At 41.5% G+C, this 25,237-nt stretch overlaps 1 protein-coding gene across 8 annotated transcripts in view; it reads right to left on the reverse strand.

Annotated features, from left to right (window-relative positions):
- IGF2BP2 (insulin like growth factor 2 mRNA binding protein 2) overlaps nucleotides 1-24,090 on the reverse strand; it is a 181,033-nt gene extending 156,943 nt beyond the window's left edge. For 4 of the 8 annotated variants that reach the window (XM_034957852.3, XM_034957853.3, XM_034957850.3 and 1 more), the window contains exons 1-2: nucleotides 23,816-24,090; nucleotides 22,186-22,246 (exon numbers count right to left, since the gene is read on the reverse strand). In XM_034957852.3, the coding sequence (XP_034813743.1) occupies nucleotides 22,186-22,246; nucleotides 23,816-23,993 (239 nt within the window). In that variant the 5' untranslated portion in view covers nucleotides 23,994-24,090. The remainder of the gene's footprint in view (nucleotides 1-22,185; nucleotides 22,247-23,815) is intronic. The other 4 variants (XM_063602633.1, XM_063602634.1, XM_063602635.1 and 1 more) reach the window with 4 other exon arrangements.
- Between the last annotated feature and the right edge of the window lie 1,147 nt (nucleotides 24,091-25,237).

Below are 25,237 nucleotides of genomic sequence, written 5' to 3' on the forward strand. Positions count from 1 at the left end.
CCTGACAAAGGTCTAATATCCAGAATCTACAAGGAACTTAAACAAACTTATAAGAAAAAAAAACAACTCCATAAAAGAGTGGGCGAAGGATATGAACAGACACTTCTCAAAAGAAGACATTCATGCAGCCAACAAACATATGAAAAAAAGCTCATCATCACTGGTCATTAAAGAAATGCAAATCAAAACCACAATGAGATACCGTATCAAGGCAGTTAGAATAGCGATTATTAAAAAGTCAGGAAACAGCTGGGCACAGTGGCTCACGCCAGTAATCCCAGCACTTTGGGAGGCCGAGGCAGGTGGATCACTTGAGGTCAGGAGTTCAAGACCAGCCTAACCAACATGGAGAAACCCCGTCTCTACTAAAAATACAAAATTAGCCAGGCGTGGTGGCACATGCCTGTAATCCCAGCTACTCAGGAGGCTGAGGCAGGAGAATTGCTTGAACCCAGGAGGCGGAGGTTGCAGTGAGCCGAGATGGCGTCATTGCACCCCAGCCTGGGCAACAAGAGCAAAACTCCATCTCAAAAAAAAAAAAAAAAAGTCAGGAAACAACAGATGCTGGCGAGGCTGTGGAAAAATAGGAACACTTTTACGCTGTTGGGAGTGCAAATTAGTTCAACTATTGTGGAAGACAGTGTGGCAATGCCTCAAGGATCTAGAACCAGAAATACCATTTGACCCAGCAATCCCATTACTGAGTGTATACCCAAAGGATTATAAATCATGCTACTATAAACACATGCACACTTAAGTTTACTGCAGCACTATTTACAACAGCAAAGACTTGGAACCAACCCAAATGCCCATCAATGATAGACTGGATAAAGAAAATGTGGCACACATACAGCATGGAATACTATGTAGCCATAAAAAGAGTGAGTTCATATCCTTTGCAGGGACATGGATGAAGCTGGAAGCCATCATTCTCGGCAAACTAACACAGGAAAACCAAACACCACCTGTTCTCACTCATAAGTGGGAGTTGAATGAGAACACGTGGACACAGGGAGGGGGGACCATCACACACCAGGGCCTGTCAAGCAGTAGGGGGTAAGGGGAGGGAGAGCATTAGGACAAATACCTAATGCATGTGGGGCTTAAAACCTAGATGACGGGTTGATAGGTGCAGCAAACCACCATGGCACATGTATACCTATGTAACAAACCTGCATGTTCTGCACATGTATCCCAGAACTTAAAATTAGAAAAAAAAAAGAAATCTGGAAGGTAAACCTAATGCATCCCAGAGGAGCACACAGGTAGAGAGAGGTTCTGATCACCAGTCCTTTGCTCTCTAAGTAGCATCCTCATTCCAGCTTAACACATGAAGTGTTCTTGACTAACCAAGACATGTTCTTGACTAATTACGGTAATACATAAGGCTGGTGTTGGAATGGTAAGGTGGAAAAGAAGCAGTTTGCCCAAGGTTTCTTTCTGCAAATTTGGAAATAACAGAAGATTCCTCAGAGCCGAGCTCATGAATGCAGGGACAGAGGGTTGGCCTCTTCTGTAACCTGTACTCTGAGCTCCACTCTGGCTAATGCATCGTAGTGGGTGCTGAAGTCATGCTCTTCCAAGTTGAAATAACTTGTTGAATTCATTACTGGGTCTTGAGAACATTTTTTAAATTATTCACACATAATTTAGCATTCAGCAATTAATACAGCTGAGGAAACTGAGAGCTGGTAGGCAGTTAATTTCAAAACCCAATGCAGCATTACCAACTAGGTATAAAATTTCTCTTACACACCCACCAGCCAGCCAAAGCACCATCAAGAAAGTTTAGGTCTCTAAAAACCCTTGAGAGAGAAAATATTCAGAAGGAAAAGCTTTTCTCAAGATGAGAACATCCACAAACACTTTCCTGTTGTTAGACTTAAATAAATGCAGAAGTGCTGAGAGTAGCCTTTGGAGTGCTAATGTAGCAGGGGTGAGCCACCCGCCCGGCCAGTTATCCTATTTCTGACAAATGTAGTTTGCTAGACTCAATCTCAGAGGTTACCCACTGCACTTCTTTTTAAACTAAAATGTATCTCAATTTTATTTTTAGAGGGCTGAATGAAATGTCAAGTGATCAAACATTAAAATAGCCCCAAATCAGGCTGGGCGCGGTGGCTCACGCCTGTAATCCCAGCACTTTGAGGCCTAGGCAGGTGGATTACTTGAGGTCAGGAGTTCAAGACCAGCCTGGCTAAAATGGTGATACCCTGTCTCTAATAAAAATACAAAAAGTAGCCGAGTGTGGTGGCAGGTGCCTGTAATACCAGCTACTTAGGAGGCTGAGGCAGGATAATCACTTGAACCTGGGAGGCAGAGGTTGCAGTGAGCCAAGATCACGCCACTGCACTCCAGTCTGGACAACAGAGGGAGACTCCATCTCAAAAAAATAAACAAAATAAAATAGCCCTAAATTAAAGTATTACTGGTTACTGGATTCTTCTTGGTAAATATTTCCCAAATAAAAGTACTGAAAAAAGAAGTATTTCCATTTTCTTTAATTGTAAGTATTCTGATCAAAGTTATTTTCACTTTCTGTTGATTAAAGAATACTGTATTGCCATGATTTAAATTAAACGCTTTTGAATGGATGGATTTTTTAACCACTTTCTGTCACATGAAAGTAATTAAGACATCATCCTAACTTCTTCTAGCATAGGATGGCACCCAGATATTTGTGTCTCAATGGCACTAGAAACCTAAAATGAATCAAGATTGTAGTTCACTGAATAGTGAAATATTATTAATTCTAATAGGACAGAAAATTAATCTTTCCTTTAAAGGGGGGTAGGGGTACTCATTCAACAAAGGAATCAATATAAACAAGATCATAAAAGGGAAATAAGCTATTTAAACACATTTCAGGCTGGACGCAGTGGCTCATGCCTGTAATCCCAGCACTTTAGGAGGCCGAGGCGGGTGGATCACCTGAGGTCAGGAGTTTGAAACCAGCCTGGCCAACATGGTGAAACCCCATCTCTACTAAAAGTACAAAAATTGGCCAGGTGCAGCAGCTCACGCCTATAATCCCAGCACTTTGGGAGGCTGAGGCGGGTGGATCACGAGGTCAGGAGCTCAAGACCAGCCTGGCTGAGATGGTGAAACCCCGTGTCTACTAAAAATACAAAAATTAGCCAGGCGTGGTGGCATGTGCCTGTAATCCCAGCTACTCGGGAGACTGAGGCAGAGAATCACTTGAACCCAGGAGGCAGAGGTTGCGGTGAGCCGAGATGGTGCCATTATACTCCAGCCTGGACAACAGAGCAAGACTACGTCTCAAAAAAAAAAAAAAAAAAAGTACAAAAATTAGCCAGGTGTGGTGGTTGCACGCCTGTAATCCCAGCTACTCGGGAGGCTGAGGCAGGAGAATTGCTTGAACCCGGGAGGCAGAGGTTGCAGTGAGCTGAGATCGCGCCACTGCACTCCAGCCTAGGCGACAAGAGCGAGACTCTGTCTCAAACAAACAAACAAAAAACACACATTTCAGAAGTATTGATATATAACTGATAAGCTGAATATAAGTCATTTTTTTCTATTCAATGAGAAGGTCCAGTAGGATTGTTTTATAGTAACATTTTGTTAGTTTCCTCAGGTTACAATATATAATTGAAAACAATATAAATTTTTTTAAATCTGCCCATTCAGGCATTCTACTAATTATCACTGCTCTTCCCTTTACTGCAACTAGCTTGAATCAATGAGGCCTCAATGTATTTAATTACAATCATAGGCCAGGCACAGTGGCTCACGCCTGTAATCCCAGCACTTTGGGAGGCGGAGGTGGGCGGATCATGAGGTCAGGAGATTGAGACCATCCTGGCTAACACAGCGAAACCCCGTCTCTACTAAAAATACAAAAAAAAAATTAGCTGGGAGTGGGTGGCGGGTGCCTGTAGTCCCAGCTACTCGGGAGGCTGAGGCAGGAGAATGGCACGAACCAGAGAGGCGGAGCTTGCAGTGAGCCGAGATGGCGCCACTGCACTCCAGCCTGGGTGACAGAGCAAGACTCCGTCTCAAAAAAAAATAAAAATTACAGTCATAACCTCAGGCCACGAACTGAACAACATCCACCAATGTGATGGAAAATGCTCAACCATTTTCATTCCACTTTACGTAGATCCTAGGCTCTTAGGCACACACAGTGAATGTCTGAGGTTCAAGTATCAATTGTACTGGCCCAGAAGTATTTCTGAAAATCCAGTAAACACAGGTTTTACTGGATTTCTGAAAATCCAGTAAACCAAAGGCTGACAACCATACAACTAGAGTTAGCACATATCCAGCGACCCTCAGAGGAGTGTGGTGCTAACTTGAGCTGTGGAAAGACTCTGTGATGAGCTTTTGTAGGTAGAGAGACCTATGAGGCTTTCTCAGGAGGGCTGGGAAAGACTGCCTGGTTACCAAGTAAGAAATGTTCTCTTTTTACCCCAAATGGTGCTGTTCTTGACTTCAAAAACAAATCAAATGAAGGGCAAATTAAGGAGGAATAATCAAGACTGTGTGAGACCTGAACCGGTCACTGGAGGTGGTTTGGCCCACCATAAGGCTTCTGATTTTCCCTGCTCCCTTTCCCCAAGGCCGAGATTATACAAAGAAAAAAAGTTCTTGAGGAAAACTGAGAAAAAAATACATTTCTTTGGGTGCATATCCACAGGCAGCCAAAATATTTTAAAAACCAACAAGGACATAGAGTTATAGATCACATTTGATCCTCTGCGCTCACGGAATTCCCTGTTCAGGCTCACTTTTAACCTCTTAACTCGGGAAGATTATAAAAATGTGAAGTAAATCTTTTTTTTTTTTTTTTTTTTTTTTTTTGAGACGGAGCTTCACTCTTGTCACCCAGGCTGGAGTGCAGTGGCGTGATCTCGGCTCACTGCAGTGTTCGCCTCCTGGTTCAACTGATTCTCCTGCCTCAGCCTCCCAAGTAGCTGGGATTACAGGTGCCCACCACCCCCCACCCCCAGCTAATTTTTGTATTTTTAGTACAGACAGGGTTTCACCATGTTGGCCAGGCTGGTCTCAAACGCCTGATCTCAGGTGATCCACCCGCCTCAGCCTGATCTCAGGTGATCCACCCGCCTCAGCCTCCCAAAGTGCTGGGATTACAGGCATGAGCCACTGTGCCCAGCCAAATGTGAAGTAAATCTTAAACTCAGTCTGCCCACTGAAGACAGTCAGGGAGTTCTCTCCAAACTCCCTAAAGCAGAAAAAAAAAGTTAAACTATTATCATTTGACTGTTTTGTGAAAAAATATTTCAAGATTTTAAACTACAGAGAGGTCAGGAAGTCACTTAAGAGCACACAAAAGAGGTGGGAAAAGGATAACTTAGCATCTATTCTGGTTGACTAAAATATATAGACTATATAGAAAATCATATTTACCCGTAGTGTTTTTTAACTCATAAAAAAGCATCTATCTATCCTAAAGAGTAAGCACTCCTAAGGGACTCTAATATTTTCTAAGCCTCAGTCTACACATTCGAAAGGAAACAACCAAAATAACTTTTCACTTCACATAACTATCATGTTATCAGAACCTTTCAAAGAAAAGGTTACATGGGTTATGGGAATATGTAATGCAAATAAAGCAAGCACTGAGATTCAAAAAATTTAAAAACTTGACTATTAATACACTATACTTGACTGAAGTCAAAACAATGTAGGACATTCTATAGGCAAAATTCAGAGGTTTGCCTAAGTTTGGCAAAATGCTCACACAGAATGAATCATTTAACATCAACATGGATATGCTTGACATCAAAAACAACACAAAACACTATCAAATTTCTTCAAGAAAAGAGTTTCAAGTACCATTATAAATATTTGCAATATTTTTCTAATATATAATAAAGGTAAGTGCAAAAGATCTGAGGGCCTGATGCATTGTAGTTTTAGCAGGGGAGAGAACTGGACATGTTTGATATCAACATGAACACTTATTTTGCCTAAGATTTACTCATATTTGGTATAGTAAATGGCGCATTTCTTAGAAAACCAATGATTTTAAAGAAGGATAAATTTATTTTCCTCTTGTAGACCATGGCTAACCACAGTATGGCACAATTCTGGAGCAATCGGACCTCACCCAGATACAAAAATAGCAAAAAGGACTTTTGCTGCTGGCAGAAAAGTAACAAACAACTTTATTGATACTAGAAGGGCAGTGTTTTAAAATTTTCAATTAGGCACTGAAAAAAATCAGGTTTCTGAGATAATACAGAAAGGGAACAATTAAACTGTATTTTATAAAAGGTGAAGTAATTGAATCATTCTTCAGGGGAAAGAAAGGTGAAGAAAAAGAAAAAAAACCTGAGGTTGAATGCTAAAAATGTGACCCCACCTAAAGCACTGAGAACAATTTAGGCCTTAGTTCTCTAATTTATGAAATGGGGATAACAGTATCTTCCTTCCTCATTCTACAAAATGTTGTGAAAATTCAGTAAGGATCATAAAAGAATTCAGTAATCAGTAATTATTACTACTGTTATAAGAAATTCCAGTTTTACTCCAAAAGAGGTTAATTATAAATGTAAGGGGATTATTACTTTTCAGTATATGCCCCAAATTAAGTATCGTTTCAATTTGTTGACTTTTCCTAATTATTAAAAACCAAGATGGCTCCCGAAGATTCTCATCTCCTGGTATTCAACTTATTGAGTAATCCTTTCCCATAGAGTATGGGCTGGACTTCATGTCTCATGTTTAATGAACAAAATAAGGCAGACTCAGTGACTGCATCATAAAAGAAAAGGTGATGTCACTCTCCTTGGCTTTCTTGTTTTATTCACTCTGGGGGAAGACTATTGTCATGCTGTGAAGAACTAAGGCCTCCAGCCAACAACCACATGAGTAAGCTTAGTAGCCAACCTTCCAGCCCCAGCTGAGCCATCGGATGACTGTAGCCACAGATGGCAGCTTGACTGCCATCTCCTGAAAGATGATGAGTCAGAACAATCCAGCTAAAGTGCTGACATTGTCCTGATCCTCAGGAAACGTGTGAGATAATAAATGTTTTTGTTTTAATTAGCTGGGTGTAGTGGTGCATGCCTACAGTCCCAGCTATTCAGAAGGCTGAGGTAGGAGAATAGCTTGAGCCTGGGAGTTCGAGTCCAGCCTGGACAAGATACCAAGACCTCGTTTCTTTTAAAAAAAAAAAAAAAAAAAAAAAAAAAGAAAGAAAGAAAGAAACAAAAATGTTTTAAATTGCTAATAGAGGCCGGGCATGGTGGCTCACACCTGTAATCCCAGGACTTTGGGAGGCCGAGGCGGGTGGATCACCTGAGGTCAGGAGTTCGAGACCAGCCTGCCAACATGGTGAAACACTGTCTCTACTAAAAATACAAAAAAAAATTAGCTGAGTGTGGTGGCAGGCACCTGCAATCCCAGCTACCAGGGAGGCTGATGCAGGAGAACTGCTTGAACCTGGGAGGCAGAGGCTGCAGTGAGCCAACATCACACCATTGCATTCCAGCCTGGGCAACAAGAGCTAAACTCCGTCTCAAAAATACTAAATAATAATAATTTTAAAAATTAAATTGCTAATAGATTACTAACACAGAGCTTTTTTTAATTTTTTTTTTTTTTCTTCTGAGACAGGGTCTCTCTCTCTCTATTACCCAGGCTGGAGCGCAGTGGTGCAATCTCAGCTCACTGCAATCTCTGCCTCCCAGGCTCAAGCAATTCTCATGCCTCAGCCTCCTAAGTAGCTGGGACCACAGGTGCATGCCACCACACCTGGCTTTTTTTTTTTTTTTTTTAATCATTTTAGTAGAGATGGGGTTTTGCAATGTTGGCCAGGCTGGTCTCAAATTCCTGGCCTCAAGCAATCCACCTGCCTCAGCCTCTCAAAGTGCTGGGATTACAGGCATGAGCCACCGCACCCAACCTAATAGAGAGCATTTGACAACATTCTGCTTTGCAATTAAAATTTAGTCAGTCACTTCCTTGGTTATGTATGAATTACTTTGTCCATTGGTAGGTATTGTTAGACTTGTCTGGTTTTTTCACAGTAACTTTAGATGCTGTCTGCTTAATTTATTATAAACAAACATATCTTAAATCCGATTCTTGTATCCACCTATTACATTGCAATAAGCGAATAGCTAGTTGGGTTTTTTTGTTTTTTGTTTTTCTTTTCTTTTTTTTTTTTTTTTCAAATAGGTTTTTCTTCTGTGATTCCTAGTAAATTTTTAATGGAATTTGACTTTCAGGGAGAAATACCTATAAGGAAAATTATATTTTCATGTAATCACACTGAATCTTATTCTAAAACTAACCTATTCTTACCTTACTTGTTAAAAAAAAGAAAGAAAAGAAAGACTGATTTGCAAAACCTATTCTGGTTCCACCAACTCTAAAATTTTGCTTTCCAATGTTCATTTTGCAGCCCTGTGCAATTGTTCTTTGCAGCCGGCCTTATGAAGGTTTAAAGAACCTTCATACCTAAAATGCCCATGAAGAAATGTTATTCCACTAAGGCCAAAGATTCACTCGCAAGTTTTAAAAGGCTGGGTACAGTGGCTCATGCCTGTAGTCCCAGCGACTCAGGAGCCTGAGGTGGGAGGATCACCTGAGCACTGGAAGATGAGGCTGCAGTGAGCCATGATAGCACCATTGCACCCTAGCCTGGGTAACAGAGTGAGACCCCCTGTCAGAAAGAAAGGAAAGAAAGAAAAAAGAAAAAAAATTTTTTAATAAAGTAAAAAGTTTTAAAAACCCATTCACAAAAAAGCAAAATCTTTTAACCACAATTTTCCCCCTCCATTCTGAAAATACAGAAGAAAAATAAGAGGAAAAGGGAAGAAGAAATAAAAGCAAATTTTTATTGATATTACAGCTTCAATCTTAATTTATCCAAAAATATTTCATGAACAGCCATTTCCACTATTCAAGGCACTCAAGGTGCACCTGTCCAAAGAAAAAACAAGACCCAGCTCTCATGGAACTTCAAATTTTTTAAATTCAAAAGACCAGTCCAGAAAATAGAGTTGGCTATTTTTGCAGAAGCGTTAAGATCCATCACAAATGAGGGGAGCCAAATATTAATAAAATCCTGAATTCCCAGGCTCCTGTGTGCCACTCTTCTATGCCCTACCATCTATGATTTGCTAACCTAAGTTTTCTAAGACATGCGCTTTACCTGACCATTATAAAGTGATTACTAATGAGTTATTTCATTCTGCATGTAAGTTACACATTTTTTTAAATGCTAATGACAACTATCAGAGTAGTCTGGGGCTTTTTGTTTTGTTTTGTTTTATAAAAAGGTCCCTTAGGCAACTCGAAGTTTCCTTTCGTTTAGCCTTAATGATTATTTTCTGCACCCAGGGAACAGAAGCAGAGTCCATATGGCCTTCAATTTCCTTAACTTAAATACAGAAAAGTGCAGCAGTAACCAAAACATTTTTCAAACTATTTAAAAGCACCACTTTTCACCACTGAATTTTCCTATGGCACACTGTGTGCTTTTAAAACCATTTGCCTTATATCAGACATTTAACAGGCAGAATGGCCAGGTGCAATGGCTCATGCCTGTAATCCCAGCACTTTAGGGGGCCAAGGCAGGCAGATCACCTGAGGTCAGGAGTTCAAGATCAGCCTGGCCAACATGGAGAAACCCCATCTCTACTAAAAATACAAAAATTAGCCAAGCGTGGTGGCGGACAACTGTAATCTCAGTTACTCAGGAGGCTGAGGCAGGAGAATTGCTTGAACCCAGGAGGCGGAGGTTGCAGTGAGCCAAGATCGTGCCACTGCACTCCAGCCTGGGCAACAGCGAGACTCTGTCTCAAAAAAAACAAAACAAAACAAAAACAAAAACTAAAAAACAAACAAAAAAAACAGAACTACTCAAGTTTTTACTTTACAACATGTTTTCTGGACATATGAGAATCAAATTTTCTTAGAAAGTGGCTTAAAACATTATCTATAGTTGGCTTAGTGTTTAATTGGAGAGGGTGTAATTTAGATTGATGTGGAAACCTGCTCCTCCAATTATATGAAAATAGAGGCTTATTTTTTTCATAAACATGTATTATGAAATACTATATAAACTTATAGGACAGTCACATATTCAGCATATATATACATATTCTACATTTACAAAAGAATTTCAGACGGTTTGATATAACAGAAACACAATAAGATCATCACATAAAGATAAAAATGTAGGGTACTTTATAATGAAGAAAATTATTATTATTTTATTAATAGGTAAAATAATAACTGATGAAAAATGGCTACTGCAACTAAGACCTAATTTGATTTTGAGTTTCCAAACAGCTATCATCATTAGATAAGATCCATATGAGTTCATCCTGCCTATCAAGAAAAGGACTTTTCCCTCTCACTCATAGACAAGCCTATGTGTAAGGGATACTAAACATAAAGGACAGTGTCTTCAACAATGTTTTATAGAAGATACAGATTTTCATGTGGCAGAGACTGCAAACTGGCAACCCGTGGGCCAGATTCAACCCACAGCTGTCTTTTTTTGACCTTCAGTGTCCATAAAAAATTTTGAATTGTTGCCAATATTTAGAACTTCAGATATTTAACATAAGAACTCTGACTTCCACCTCCTCTTGAAAATTCAGATTTGGGAACACTGGCCCTACATTTCCAAATGGCAGCAGTTGGCTGGAGCTAACTAATAGCTGTCCCTCCTGCACTATCCAGAACACCCTTGCCACCACTTATGTCATCTACCCCTGTAAACATATGGTGATCTCTTACAAAAATCTTACTACAAAAGTTGTGTGCAAAATACAAAACCATGGGTCTCTGAAGGCCAGTCTGTGGGAGGCTACAGTGATGGAGCACATGGCAGGGGACGGTGCTCAGAGTAGGGTGTCTCTCTCTCTCTCTCTCTCTCTCTCCCTCCCTGCCTGGGCATCAGAACCTCTCAGAGGATCTTTAACAACACATAGCTAAATTCCAAGGACTTTCAGGACTTTCCAAGAGTCCTTGGCCATAGGGGAAGAAATCACTGAGAAAACAGTATTTTTACTGTTTTAAAGTAATATCCTGTTTTTGAACAAAAATCATGTATGTAGGACTGATACTGAGGGGGTGTGTATTAGAGTATCATGGCTTGTGACCTAGCACATTTGTTCATTCTAACCAACTGAAAATGTTTTGAAGATCACTCCTGTGTTCGTGGAGCCCCACCTTACACAACAGATAAGAGGAGGGCTGCTCTGCCTCAAGAAGGATTAGCAAGCCAACCCTGCTTCCACCTCCTGAAGCAAAAACTTGTTTTCAATGAATGAATGGGTCCCGTGTCACCATGCCCATCACTCTTCAAAGGCAGTTGACTCTAATGGCTCTGCCAAGAGCCAGAGCGCAATCACTGGCCAAGGAGCTCCCTGGAAAGTTCCTGAAGGGCACGCATTCTATGTTGTTGACTATAGAAAAATCCATAGATTTAGTAGTCTGGCATGCAGTTGGCAAAGCAGATACTTGTTACCAAAATGAAAGTGACAGGAAATAGAGGGCCATTCCGTGGAAAGCAGATGTAGGAGTAACAAGGGCAGGGTCTAAACTTTCCTCAAGAAAGAGCTTTGGGTCAAATCAAGGAATGGACTGAAGACTCAGAACTATACACTTTACACACTGTAGGGTGGGTGCTTACAAACTGTGTTTTAAAGCAGCAAACCCCTTTTCTAAACCAAATCTTAGACTCAACTCCAATTCTGTATATAAAACAGCAACAAATGCAGTTGTCTTCGTATTGGGCAGTGGGTAAGAAGCCAGGATTCCCATGTACGTACATCCATTCGTCCTTCCCATAAATTTGGCATCTCCTTGGAATCCTAAGGCTCTATGGAACAGTGTTTAATAAAAACTGCCATAGAGAATAAAAGATACAATGTTGGCCTAGAAATTTATAAGGCAGGTATTAACACCGTGACCACAATCGATACATGTGAACTAAAGCCACTGATCAATTTCAATATCTAAATCATTTTCTTGAAACCATTATTGAAATAGACACAACATACCATTAATATGCAAATCAGTGAACAAAGAGCTAACTCTTCCCTGGCAACACTCTCGTGATGTAGAAATAATTATATTAGAACCAATCACCTGTTCCTGGGCCCTTTGTAACTCTTAAAATGCCTTTTCGACTTACCTACTTTACAAATCTGAATCTCTGTCTTCTTTAATTCAAATAATTGAGTAACCAGTACCTTTGTCATCTCAAATATTTTAAGAAGAAAAATATATAAACATTTTAAAAAATAATAAACAGCCAAAAATTTTAAATATTAAGCAACTAGTATTTTGTTCTCTATTCCTTAAAAGGGAGAATCAATTCCACATTTTTCAATATCTGAGCTTAAAATTTGGTTTCTCAGATCCTTGATTTCATCATCTTTAGTGGTGGCACAACTCAGGGAGTTTTACAAGGCTTAGTTTACAAATTCAGTGTCCATGACTTGAAGACATCACTATCAGTTCGAAAAGAAAGGGGTAAACAGTAGTACAGCTGGATCCAGGAGAGAGGCCAGACTATTTATGTATCCACAACATTATTTTCTATCCGTCAATGGTTGAAAAACAAAAAATAAAGATGTTTTCCCTTTCCAAAGAATAAATACAACTGCACTTCAGGGGAAAAAAGTAACCCAAATTTTCAACCACTTACAAAAGCCTACAACGTTAGACCCCTACGACCATCGAAGCTCATGTGTCTGCTGCACATTCCAAGTAAGTGTATGCCACAGAACCCATACATTCCAACACATTGAGCAAGCACACACATGCCTCTCCAGCTTCCCCAACCCTCGGCCAACCAGGGGGCAATGGGGCTGCAGGCAGGCCTACACACCAGGCACCACCCTGCCAGCCCTTTCCAGCCATCCCCAAGGAAATGCAAAGGAGAAGGAGAATGAGAGAGGAAGTGGCCGGTGTGAGGCCTTAGAGAAAGAAATGCAAAACCTTTTTTGGGGCAGGGCAGCCACATACTCAGAGTTTTTAAGTGTCAAAGAAAAGAATATGTTGTGTGAGACTCCCAGTCCTGCTGTCACCATTGGAATCACTTACTATCTTCCACACACTATCAGTGAGGACCAGTCTTTGCCACGTGCTCTGGAAGTATAGAAAGAAAACGCAGAAGCTGTACACATGGTTTAGTCACCTACACTTCTATGGTCTCCTCCTTTCTCCTCTCCTCCCTCCCTTTCCCTCCTCCCTTCCTTCTTTCTTAATAATTTAAGAGGCTCAACTGCATTTTTTCAGTGTTAAACTGCTTTTATCATCTACCTCTGACTCTCTTAAATAAAGAGGCACAAAACATTTTACTTCAAAACCTTATTCATACAATGATAAAGAAAAACATCCACTGAAATTTCAAAGTATGCATTGTTAAAAATCACAAGGATCAGTAGGGACCAAAGTAAAAGGTCTCCATGTAATCCAAAAATACTATATAGCCTATCCTCATATGAGCTTTTTCAAAAACACCCTGTATTTAATGAATTAGTATGAGGTTAACCTGTCCAAAGAATCACCACTCGATTTTTTGTTTCATTTTTCAAAGAGAAAGAAAAGATATAGTAATAAAAATGTCTTTCCTGGTAATTTTTAAAGCTCTATTAGAGGTTCTTGACTGAGGAAAGTAATTATTTTATCTCATAAATTATATAAAATTATGTTCTTGTCAAAAAGCATGGCGTCTATCTAGAAGAAAACCTCTTATATATCTCATTTCATTGGTGGTTTAACTGTATCTTAAGTCCTATGTTACTAAACCAAAAAAGTAACAAAATGCATGAGATAAAAAAGTAACAAATGCATAAGATACTTAAGTATTGTATCAAAAAGTGCTTTCACTGACTTTTTCACGTGTCAAAGAGGTTTAAAATGTTCTGTTAATAAGGTGAACCATTTTCTAAAAAGTAATTTACAAAAATTCCATTATTTTCCTTCTCTAAGACACAGATATTTTTAAGAATACATATAAAAATGAAAGCTTGCCAATCTTTGTGCAACATTCTGTATCCTAAACAAAAAAACCTCAAGTTTTTTTTCAGGATTTGAAAAAATATATATATCTGGGTCAAAGGCATGGAACAGGCCCTCCTCCCACACTGCATACATGTATGTTTTTTACACTTAACTGTCAACCACAATGATTTTTAAAAAAACCTCTTTCTCTTTATATAATTATAAATGCTTCTACTATAGGACTACTTCAAGGAAGTTCTTTCAAATTATGACTAACACTTTTAATTCTTTTCAATTATATTAAATTAAAAATATACTGAACTTCAGTTCCTAATCTTTCTCAGCATAGGTTTTATATATGGAAATTTTCTCTTATTCTAAGTTAGGAATAATATACAAAGTTACTCTATAGCCTGTATACATATTATCACAACTTTCTACTTCATTGCTAAGGTTCTGTTGCAGTATTCAAATGAGATGGACAACAAGCCACTGCCTTCTGAAGTTCTGGTCAGGAGCAAGGAGTTATTTCAGAGTCTGAAGCTTTAGAGCCCTTTGTGTAAGAAGGATAAAGACGGATCTCTTCAGGCTGTGGGGAGGATAAAACAGGAAGCCTAGTCCAGTGCCTAGCACACAGCAGCCAGCCAGTATTAGTTAACTCTCTTCCTCTCCCCCATCTCCTGAGTCAGAATTCCACGGAAAATGCCATATCCCACTCCGGACTGTACTAACTCAAAGAAATGCATGGGGAGTTGGAAATAACCTTCTTTCACCTATTTTTGTTCCTTGATAATTCCTCCCTCCCTCCCACCAGCACCATAAACAGTCCATAAGAGTTAAAGGAAACGAAGATAAATGCAGGAAAAGTTTACAGTTGAGGGGAAATGAACTGTACTTCACATGCTTCATTATTTAGCATATTTTTTGTGCGATTATAAAATTAATAAAGAACTCAGAACTTTATGGATACTATCCCTATTAACACTCACCCCATAGTCAAGACAGTATGAGAGGCCCAAGGCCTTATTCAGTACACAAAGTGACAGAGAGAAAGATACCACCTCTGGGAAAGACCTGGCAGTTCCTACCAGGGAAACACGTAAACCACAACACAGCCCTGACCTTTGCAACAGGCTGTCTGAACCCCGTGAAGAACCCACCCAGGAGATTCCTTGAGCTAGACTTTCATTCACCACATGGCACATAGTCTTGACCGGGGTGACAGTTCGCTGTCTAATCTGTGTGGCTCAGATGTTGAAAGAAATGTTTGACTTGTTATGTCAGGAACACAACTGCCGAAACAAGCAACATAACAACAACAACAACCCCACAACCTGCTTAGGTATACTCCCCACTTCTGTCTGTGGGCAAGCACAGAGATGGGAAGACGTGCAATGCTACTTTTAAAATTACCTCTATTTCTAACTATTTTTTTCTAAAAACTATAGCAAAGTACAGATCACTCAGACTGATGTAGCATCATTGCAAAGGTTCAATTCACAAATGTATTTTCATATATTTCTACCACCCTCGAATAGCATTCTTCGAACTTTACAACACATTCAGCTGACTTCTTTAATGTAAAACGTTAAATGGGGAGGAAGTACAGTGGAGCGAGACTCAGGGACCTCAAAAGACCTGGGTTCTAGCCCTACTACTTAATTAACAGTCATGTGGCCTAAACAAATTATTAAGCTCCTCTGGGACTGAGTTTCCTCATCCAAAAAAAGAGATAATATCAATTGTCCTATTTTTCACAAAATTATTATTTGGAATAAATGAAATAATGTGTCAAAGAGGCTGGAACAGCATCAGTACTGTATGAATATTAAGATGCAGGCACAAAAAATACTCCTCCCTGAGATAATACTACCACCATTGTTTAAATATCAATACATGAAATCATCAACCTTTCTGATCACATTTAAAACAAAAATTTAAAAATTCAAGCTTCCCACTACAGCAAATCCTTACTTTGGGACACATTAATTACATGACAATAAGAAAAACTGAAAATATAATTCTTATTGCAATGTTCCCATACAAATTTTTCTGGTCATTAGATGCAACATTTATTATGATATGGGTAAATAAGAGAAAGCTCAAAACATACATCAGAACTCTTAATTTTCATTTATCAGACTTATTAAAATATCTGCTTTATTTATGAAATGTCCTTGACACTAAACAGAATGGGAAAATCTTAACTGAATGTTCACATTTTAAGAAATAAAGTGTAGAACAGATAAATAATGAGGAATAAACAAAATGTATCTCAAAAATACAGATATTATTTAGTGAAAAGCAGAGGCTTGGGGAGGAGACATAACTATCAAATGATGGAACAGGGCTAGCTTTTGGGCTTGAATGCCTCCTATTAATGCAAAAGCATCCATTTTCACTGTTGTACTTATTCTATCTCAATATACCATCAAACTCTAAACCAAATTAAAGAAATAATTATTGTATTCCTTCTTCCCTTTGGCAGCCAAGCAACAGAATCTGAACTTTTCTACAAAAGAAAATAATTTTTCTTCACTATTTTATGGAGAGACCAGACTAAAGTCCATGATCAAAACAGGAAAAGTAAAACCTTAAAAATAATGCTCTGAGCACTCTGCAATTTTGCTGCCTAAAATAGAACCCATAGAGTCCATGCCACCAAATGAAAATTATAAGTTTGTAAGCATGAAGTCAAATTATAAAGTAAAAGATTTAAAATGTTTTAATGGTGATGATAAATGGGAGGAAAGACTTATCTTCGTTGGTAGGTGTTTGCTGTTTATTTGCTATTATTTGTTCAATGATACTGCTTTTGAATGAATACCCAAAATAATTTGAACTTGAATTTGAATATAAGAAGGATAAAACTTTACTAATAAATTCTGGGGGCATGTTTTGTTAAACAGAACACTCCCATCTCTCAATTTAAGAAGTTAATCATAGCTTTTGAGAGATAATGCTTTTGACTGAAAGTTTTAGAGCATGAACTCTTTAAAAATTAGCTTAGCCAAGCCCACTAATTTCTAACACTGAAAAGAACACTGAAGACTTTTGTGATGTTTAAATATAATTTTTAAAAATATATTTTGAAATGTATAATTCAACATTTTTAAGTCTCCAAAGAAACTATTTCAATATAACGCTTCTTCTAATGAAGTTTACTCACTGAGAGCACTTGTGTTATGCAAAATACCATATTGCTTTTCAAAGTATAGAATTTCTAAATGAAAGTGCATATTCAAATCTTGAATTTTCTGACACTTAAAAAAATGGCTTATAACATCATCAAAGCCTTCACAGAATCTTTTGTGACAGGGGATAGCCAAGTGAAAAGGAAGGAGGGCAGATGCTGCACTGATGGTCCTTTCAGTAGCATGCTCACTGTAAAACCTACTCCAGGTACCTGTGACTTGGCTTTCACAAGGTTAACCACCTACAAGAGTTATTCATCACTCAAGGCAAATATCACTGCACTTGATTCCCTTTGCCACAGGTTTCAATCACCAAGCAACTTTCTTGAGCCCTGTCAAGACTGAATTCCAGAGCAACTGTTGTTCAATTAAAGATCTCCTGCTGCCTCTTGATACCATCTACCTGAAACTGTCCCCCACAAAAAAACATATACACACACTTGCACATACACCACTGAAACAGAGAGAGGAAACATTTAGCTCAAATAATATCCTCTAACAATTCTGACCAATTGCTCATCTACTTTTGAGGGTTTCATGAGGACTTGGAAGAGTGATTCAGCTACAGACAGCAAATATTTAGAAAAGCTTGAAAGTATCAAATATATAAACAGTTCCTGTAGAAATCTGGTTTTCATAGCTTTTTTGACTTTTAATAAATGTGCCTAAGTCACTATCCTTTTATGCATAATTCAAAATCATTTACATTTCCCCAACACAGTACTTGAAAATCTGGAGCAACCTCCACACATTAAAAAAACACAAAAGCCATGTGTTTACTCAAAATAATAGTGAAATGATAATTTTGATATGCAATTTGTTCTAAATCTTCTTTTAAAAATATTTTAAAAGTTAAATGCTTTTTCTCTTAAAGAAAACATATTGCACTTTAGATCATCAAGTATAAAAGGCTTTGTACAAATATTACTAATATCCTCTCATCTTCTGTCTACCAAAGGATAATCTCAGGTTAACATAATAAAAAACAAAATGCTTAGAACATCTCTTACTGGTCATCTTATACCTGGCCATAAGTATAAGGAAACACATGAAAAGCACCATTTGACAGCTGCACTACATATCACAAATCACCTTTTGGAATTAATGTTTAGGTGTTTAGCCATTAAACAGTTTTATAAATTGTTATATTACAATTTAAAATTTTTATGTATTTGGTGAATTGAAAAAAAGCAAGCAAACCATAAAATCTATTTTGATGTATAAATCTCATTGGTTTCTAATATTTAATTAAATGATTTAAAAGCATCAAATAACCAGTCTTTTAAAAATGTAAACTAGAATTTTTAACCAATATCACCAAGTTCACTTTTTTCTGTATTGCTTCTATTTTAACTCTAATACTTATCTCTTCGAGGTCACAATATGCAACTCTCTAGGGTATTACCTAGCACCATGTGAAAAAATTACTAACTTTTTTTTTTCCTGGGAAACTAAAAGTTTAACTCCAAAGCCAAATCAAAAGTAACCTTACAGTTTAGTATCATATATTCTGTGTTAATATATGTTATATCTATACATGGAATCTATGTAAGTAAATGCAGGTATTAATTTCTAAGTCAACAAATTCTTAAAGTAGGAAGGTACCACACAATTTTAACCTAATAAAAGTCATTTCTGTTTCTAGAAAATTAAAAATTGATGCAGCAAAAGACTGCAGCAGGGAGGGCCTGAGATTGGATGTTTTTTTTTCTTCTTTTTGGTATTTAATTCAACTATACACAATGTAGTACATACAAGCAAAATACAATTGAGATACTGTTTTCTTTAACATTCCTATAGGAGACCAAATTCATTTGCATTGGAGTGAACACAATTACTGATTTTTAACTCATGAAAGACAAATTCATAGCTTTTTCCTACACTATCTCATAGTATTCACACCATCTCAGTGAAAGAATGTCTAGAACCACTTAGTTACTTCCTAGAGGTGGGCAGAAACTGCATTTTTCAAAGTTTTGTTTCTCACAGAATCATTCAACTTGAGGTACAAAAGCACATTCAAGTTAGCATGTCTTAGTTCAAAACAAGGCATGCAGTATGTGTATGTGTGTATGTGTATATATATATATGTGTATGTGTATATATATATATATATACACACATACACACACACACACACACACACACACACACATAATTTTTAAGTTAACCTTCAACAACACCAAAAATGAAATTTCCGTCAAGGAAGTTTCCAAAACTTTAAAACAGCATTTTAAAGCTTACCAGTTTTTTCCTCTTTAATAAACATTTGACCATATGTACTACCAAGAAATATTAATAGAGAAAAAAGATTCAAACACTTTTACTCAACAGAGCCTGAAACCAACTTACAAAGAGAAATAAATGCTTTATGTGCGGTTGACATTAGAATAATTTGCATTTAATAAGAATAAAACATACGCTGCAAAAAGAAAAGAGTTTTCTATTTCTAAGTGACCCTGAGAAAATAATGGCATCTAGTCTATTATGCTATTATAAAATGATGCCAGACTATTTAACAAAATATACAACTGGTAAGCAAATGGCATGCCAATAATTTCATAAGATAAAAACATCTCCTCCCAAACTATCATTAATCTTAAAAAATCTATGTGAGATACAGATAATAAAACTAATTCTTGAGAAATCAAAGAAATCACTACAATACAAAGAAAATGCACTCAATTGTTGAATGATTTTTAAGTAAGCAAGCAATGAGGATGAACTATTTTCTTCCCATTTTCATTTCAACTAACACAAAAACCACATATAGAATTGACTTAACACTGCCAAATTTACTTCTAACTTGTTAATATTCATAGAAATGCAACACAAGAACACCAAAATAGTCTCCATATAACATAAAAGCTTTGGTTTCAAATGTCACAGTACCCTGGATTTAGAAAGCCATCAACGTGGTAGTGTCCAGGACATGAGAACATACAGCTGCTTCATCCCTGAAGTCTGATCTCAGTACACAATACCGGTCATTAGCTATCTCTCCCTTAGCCTGCAGTAGAAGTAGCTAATTTCTGCATTTAAACTAATAAAGGAAAGGAAAAAAAAAATTAAAACCATCCAATCAGAAATGATGTAACTCCTCTAGAGCAGCAGCTTATGCATACATTTGGAATGTTAAACATTTTCAGTGTAGTGAATCATACACAGCGCATTTTAATCTACCTCCTGGGTATTTCACATCGCCCACATGTTCAAAGAAATCAACTAATAGGGCTGTGTAAATCCTAGATTGCTCTTTATTTAATTTATACTAAAAACTGGGGACATGCCTTCAATTCTGAACTCTTAAACAGAACAAAATTACTTAAATGACACTCTGGCTAACAGCAAATAATCTGCATTTTGAAAGAAAAAAGATAAAAAGTAGTACATTTGTGAGAAGTTTTAGGAGCTGTTAATAACTTTAGATAAACCAGTATTTCACATATACTACAAAATTAAATAATGCACACTGCAACATGAAATGAGACACCAACTAAGATAAAATTCTAGTAATTTTTTTTTTTACTAATTATAACCCCCAAAAGTATTCACAACCGCAAACAGCCAACAGAATTAGACATTTATAGACACATACTGTATCAAATACTTGGGGTAGTTATTTCACTGTTCAATATATTCATTCTGCAAATTTTCAAGTGTTGTGAGATAGTAATTTATATTTGTTGTAAATAGTTAATATATCAGAAAGCTTCAACTTGGATTTCTCAAGCAAAAAATATTATTTTAAAGAAAAGTATACAAATTTAGGATACCTTATTGAAAACCAATTGGCTACACATTACATCTTTCCCAATAGAGGAAAGAACTAGCTTAATATTACACATGAAACTGCAAATCATAACTCACCTTTTTTAAATTAAAAAAAAAACAGGATTTAAGTAATTTTCTCATATGCCACAGAGGTTATCTGCAAACAAAAGTTATTCTGTTGCTTACTTAAAATAAAACATATCTGGAAATGTGGCACACAATTTTTAAAAATCCCTTCAGCAACACATCTAAGTATTTATAAAATTAGGGTAGTTTGTTTTAAAATCTACTCAATCCTGACAAAAATCAGGTGGTTAAACTATTGACTGATAAACTGTAAAGGTGGTCATCAAAAACTTCACTGAACAGCTCCAGTCCAGCTACTTAATGACTAATGGTGAAGAAATGTATGTGAATGGGATATAAACTAAGTTTCGACACACAGCAGAAGAAAAAAATTTAGAATGAGTAATAAAGGGCCCAAATTTAAAGTCCACAATAAACTTTAAACAAAGATGTTTTCTCTTCTCTTCTCATGTTAGCAAATCACTGTGGAGAAATCCAACCTCCACAAAACTTGTTACTCCGTCATTAACAACAGTGCACTTAAATATAACTATAGATTTCACAAGGGTATTTATTTTAGCCGCAAACATTTCTTACAAGCAACAACAACAAAATGCTCAGAAGCTATACTCAGTAGTCTCAGTGACTGAAAAAGTCCGGCTTTTAACTGCCATCCAATCCAAACAACCCACTTCTTTAGAAAGCTATGCAAAATATTGACCCCTTACTGAATTATTTTACTATTCAACATTAAACTATCTAAAAGAGAAAAGTAATTAATCGCTAAGTTTAGTTAAGCAATTTAGCTGACATAGTAAATATTTACTCTTCACATCTCACAGGAAGTCTTGACAAGCATTTGCTGCTATTCTGCTGGGGGTAGGGGCGGGAGGTGGGGGTGGGAGGCAATTTTTGATAAACAAGTTACAGGGTCCCAGCGAACTGAACATAGCTAGTGTTCGCCACCCCGACCCCCAATTAGGCACCAGATATTTTCCAAGAACAGTAAACACCTTATATAATGAAAGTAAAAAAAAAAAAAAGTAGCTTTCTAAACTATGTATCTCCACTAACAAAACAAACAAAAGCCCCTTTAAAAACTACCAAGAGCACGTTTTTTAAAGCTGTGTGTACGTTTTTTACTTATACGTAAGGCCAATCGCAAAAAAAAAACTAAGCAAAGTATATTTACCTTAGCTTTTTAGAGACTGAGTAATCAACTTCCATGATTTTCCCATGCAATTCCACTTTACCTTTAAAACAGAAATTAAAGCACTCAGAACCTTGCTTAGATCAAGCCCGCGGGGGTCTAGGAGGGGCACGCACGGAACTCCACGCTCGGGCTCCGCCTTCGGGCGCCCCCAAGGGGTCTCCTACCCGGATCGAGCTGGGCGAACTTGGTTCCCAGTAGAAAGAAAGGTGGGCGCCCCGTGTCTCGGGACAAGGCGAGGAGGGTGCGAGCCCGGGTCGGACCCCAGGTATAGCCGTGGGTGGCATTACCGGAAAAACAAATTTAATAAAGAGCGGCGCCAATTTGAAAGGATGAGCTCATTTGAAACTCAAGCTGCAGGGCTGGCGCGGCCCCGCTGCTCTCCCGGCCCCCACCTCTCCATTCCGCTAATCCGGGACCCGAAGGCTCCACCGGGCTCCCCTCCCTGCCCTCTCCTCCCGGTGGCCCCGAGAAAACGAGCCGAAGCCCCCCGGAGTCCGCCGCAGCGACAGCCCTGTCCCTGTCCGCTCCTGGGTGTCACCTTGGCCTCGCCGCCGCCCCGCCCCCACTCCACACGCCGGTGGGGAAGGGGCTCCCGCCGGGCCGGGGTTCGGGGGGCGCCGGCCGGGGCCCGGGGGCCCGCGCGGCTGGGAGCGGAGCGTGTGCTGGGGAGAGTTGGGGAGTGCGCGCGCGCGAGTGTGTGTGTGTGTCGCTCTCCGTCTCCTGTCTGGGCTCCAGCGCGCTCGCGGGCCCCCCGGTCGCCTCTTTCCCGGTTCTCAACCCTGGCCCCCACCGAGTTGAGACAGGGCACCTCGTAAAAAGGTGCTTCTGGCCGAGCGGGAGGCGGGGGGACGGGCGGCGGAAAGCCCCCAGCCCCGAGCTCTTCTCAATAAAATCGGACAAAAAATTCAGAGAAAAATAGGAGCGCTTGAGAGAGCAAGCGAGAGGGGACTGAGGTTCGGGAAAGGACCGAGGGGATGTGCCGTCGTGCGAGAGCTGGGGCTGGGGGAGCCCCGAGATCTCGAAGGGGGTCACCAGGGTGGCGCCGAGGGGGTGCCAAAAGTGGGGGGCCGTGGGGCGAGGTGGGGAGGGGGCTCGAAAGGAGAGTGCGGCTCAGGAGACGCCAGAGGGCGAGAGGTTCTGGGCACGAGGCACTGGAAGAGAGAAGGTCCGGCCGGGGGAGGAGGAAGAGACGAGGGATTTGGGGAAGGGGGGACCCTGACAAAGGGGGTGACAGGAAGGTCAGGGGAGAAGTGAGACAGGGGACGCTCAAAGGGTGGGGGGCGGGGAAGCTCAGAGCAGCCCGGGGCGCCAGGCGAACGAGGGGTGCCCCTAAGGAGCCGGCGAGCCTCGGGAGCCTTCGGAGCGGCACGGGGGGCGCCCCAAGGCTGCGGCCCCGAGGGCGAGGGCAGAGTCCAGAGCTGTGGGGGGAGGGGAGCGGGCCGTCCCAGGAGCGGGCCGGCGGCGAGAGTTGAGGGTCTGGTGCGTGGAAGTGAGCGTGCGGGCGCGGGAGCCGCCGCCGGGCGCCGCCCGCCGGACTCGGCCTCCCTCCCGGCGCCGTCCCGGCCTGAGCGGGGCGAGGCGGGGGGAGGGGGCCGCGCTGAGTGCTCACCCGAGAGGGTCTCGATGGCGCGGATGGCCCAGTTCTGGTCGGGGTAGTCCACGAAGGCGTAGCCGGACTTCAGCAGGACCTGTCCCGCCAGGGGCAGCTTCCTGTCCCCAAAGAGCTGCCGGAGGTCGTCGGCGGTGACGGCGGGGCTCAGGTTCCCGATGTAAAGCTTGTTCATCATCCGTCTCTTCCCCGAGAGCCCGCGGCTCCCCCGGCCCGGTACCCGGCGCTCCTCGCCTCCTCCGCTGCCCTCGTCTCTCCTCCTCCTCCGCCCCCCCTCCCCGCCCTCCGCCCGCCCGCCACCCACCCCCACCCTCAGCCTGGCTCCCCCCACCGCGGCCGGCCCGGCCCGCCCGGGGGCAGAGGCGGAGGCGGGGACTCGGCGCGGCTGCCTCCTCGGGGCAGAGTCCCGGGCCGGGCGGCGGCGCGCGGACAAAGCGCTCTCTCTGCCTCCCTCTCTCTCCCTCTCAAGGCGGTGGCGGGAGGAGGAGCAGCGGCGGGCGGCGGCAGCGCACCCCGCGTGTGTCTGTGTGAGAGTTTGTACGGGCGTGTGCGCAGCCGAGAGGGAGCGAGCGAGCGCCCCCTCCCCGCCCCGCGCCGCTGCGCCCCTCGCCTCGCGCCCACCGCGCTCGGCAGTGGCTGCTCGGGCTCCGGCCCCGCGCCAGGCGGGCGGAAGCGGGTCGCGGCCCCGGGCTGGGGCTCCGGGCGCCGGAACCCCGGGCGGGCGCGGCGCCGAGGCCGGGCGAGCGGCGGGGCGGGGAAGGCGCCCCCGGGCGCGGGTGGGAGCGCGCGAGGGGGCGACGGGGAGCCGCGGGCGTGGGAGGGAGAGGGGCTGCGAGTGAGCGCGGAGAGGGGTGTGCGCAAGGTGGACCGGATGTGAGTGCGCTGCTGCCAGGGCAAGCGGGAAGGTGTGTCCCGGAGGTGAGAGGCGAGGGCAGGCTGGGAGACAACAACTTTCGCAGCGACTTGGCCGGGGCTGGCGCCCTGCGCGTTCCCGGGCCGTGCGCTCGATCTGAGACCCGCTCCCCGCCACGCTCTCTGAGGTGACCGAGCGGCGCGTGTGGTCGAAGGATCGCGCGCGGGAGTCGGGACGCCTAGGACCGGGGTTGGCCGGGCCCTCGCGGACCGTGCTCGCGGGGAAGTGGTTCCCGGTCCTGGGCCTCAGTTTCCCGACCGGGGAGGGAAGGCGGAAGGCCAGCGCGGAGTCACGTCCTCTCCGCCCAGACCCCGCGTGTCCGGAACCCCGCGGCAGGCGGCAGCCTGACGTTGGCAGCTGCTCTCTATTCTGGGAAGTGCCGAGGGCTTCCCGGGCGGCGGCGGCGAAAGCCAGGTGGCGGGTGGGGAAACGAACGCCGAGGGGCCAGGGGCTGCGGCGAGGCCGGAGCGCTGGGGTCAGCGGCCGGGGGACGGATGCTCGCCGCCCGG

Source organism: Pan paniscus, chromosome 2, assembly GCF_029289425.2.
Source record: "Pan paniscus chromosome 2, NHGRI_mPanPan1-v2.0_pri, whole genome shotgun sequence".
Classification (NCBI taxonomy): Eukaryota; Metazoa; Chordata; class Mammalia; order Primates; family Hominidae; genus Pan; species Pan paniscus.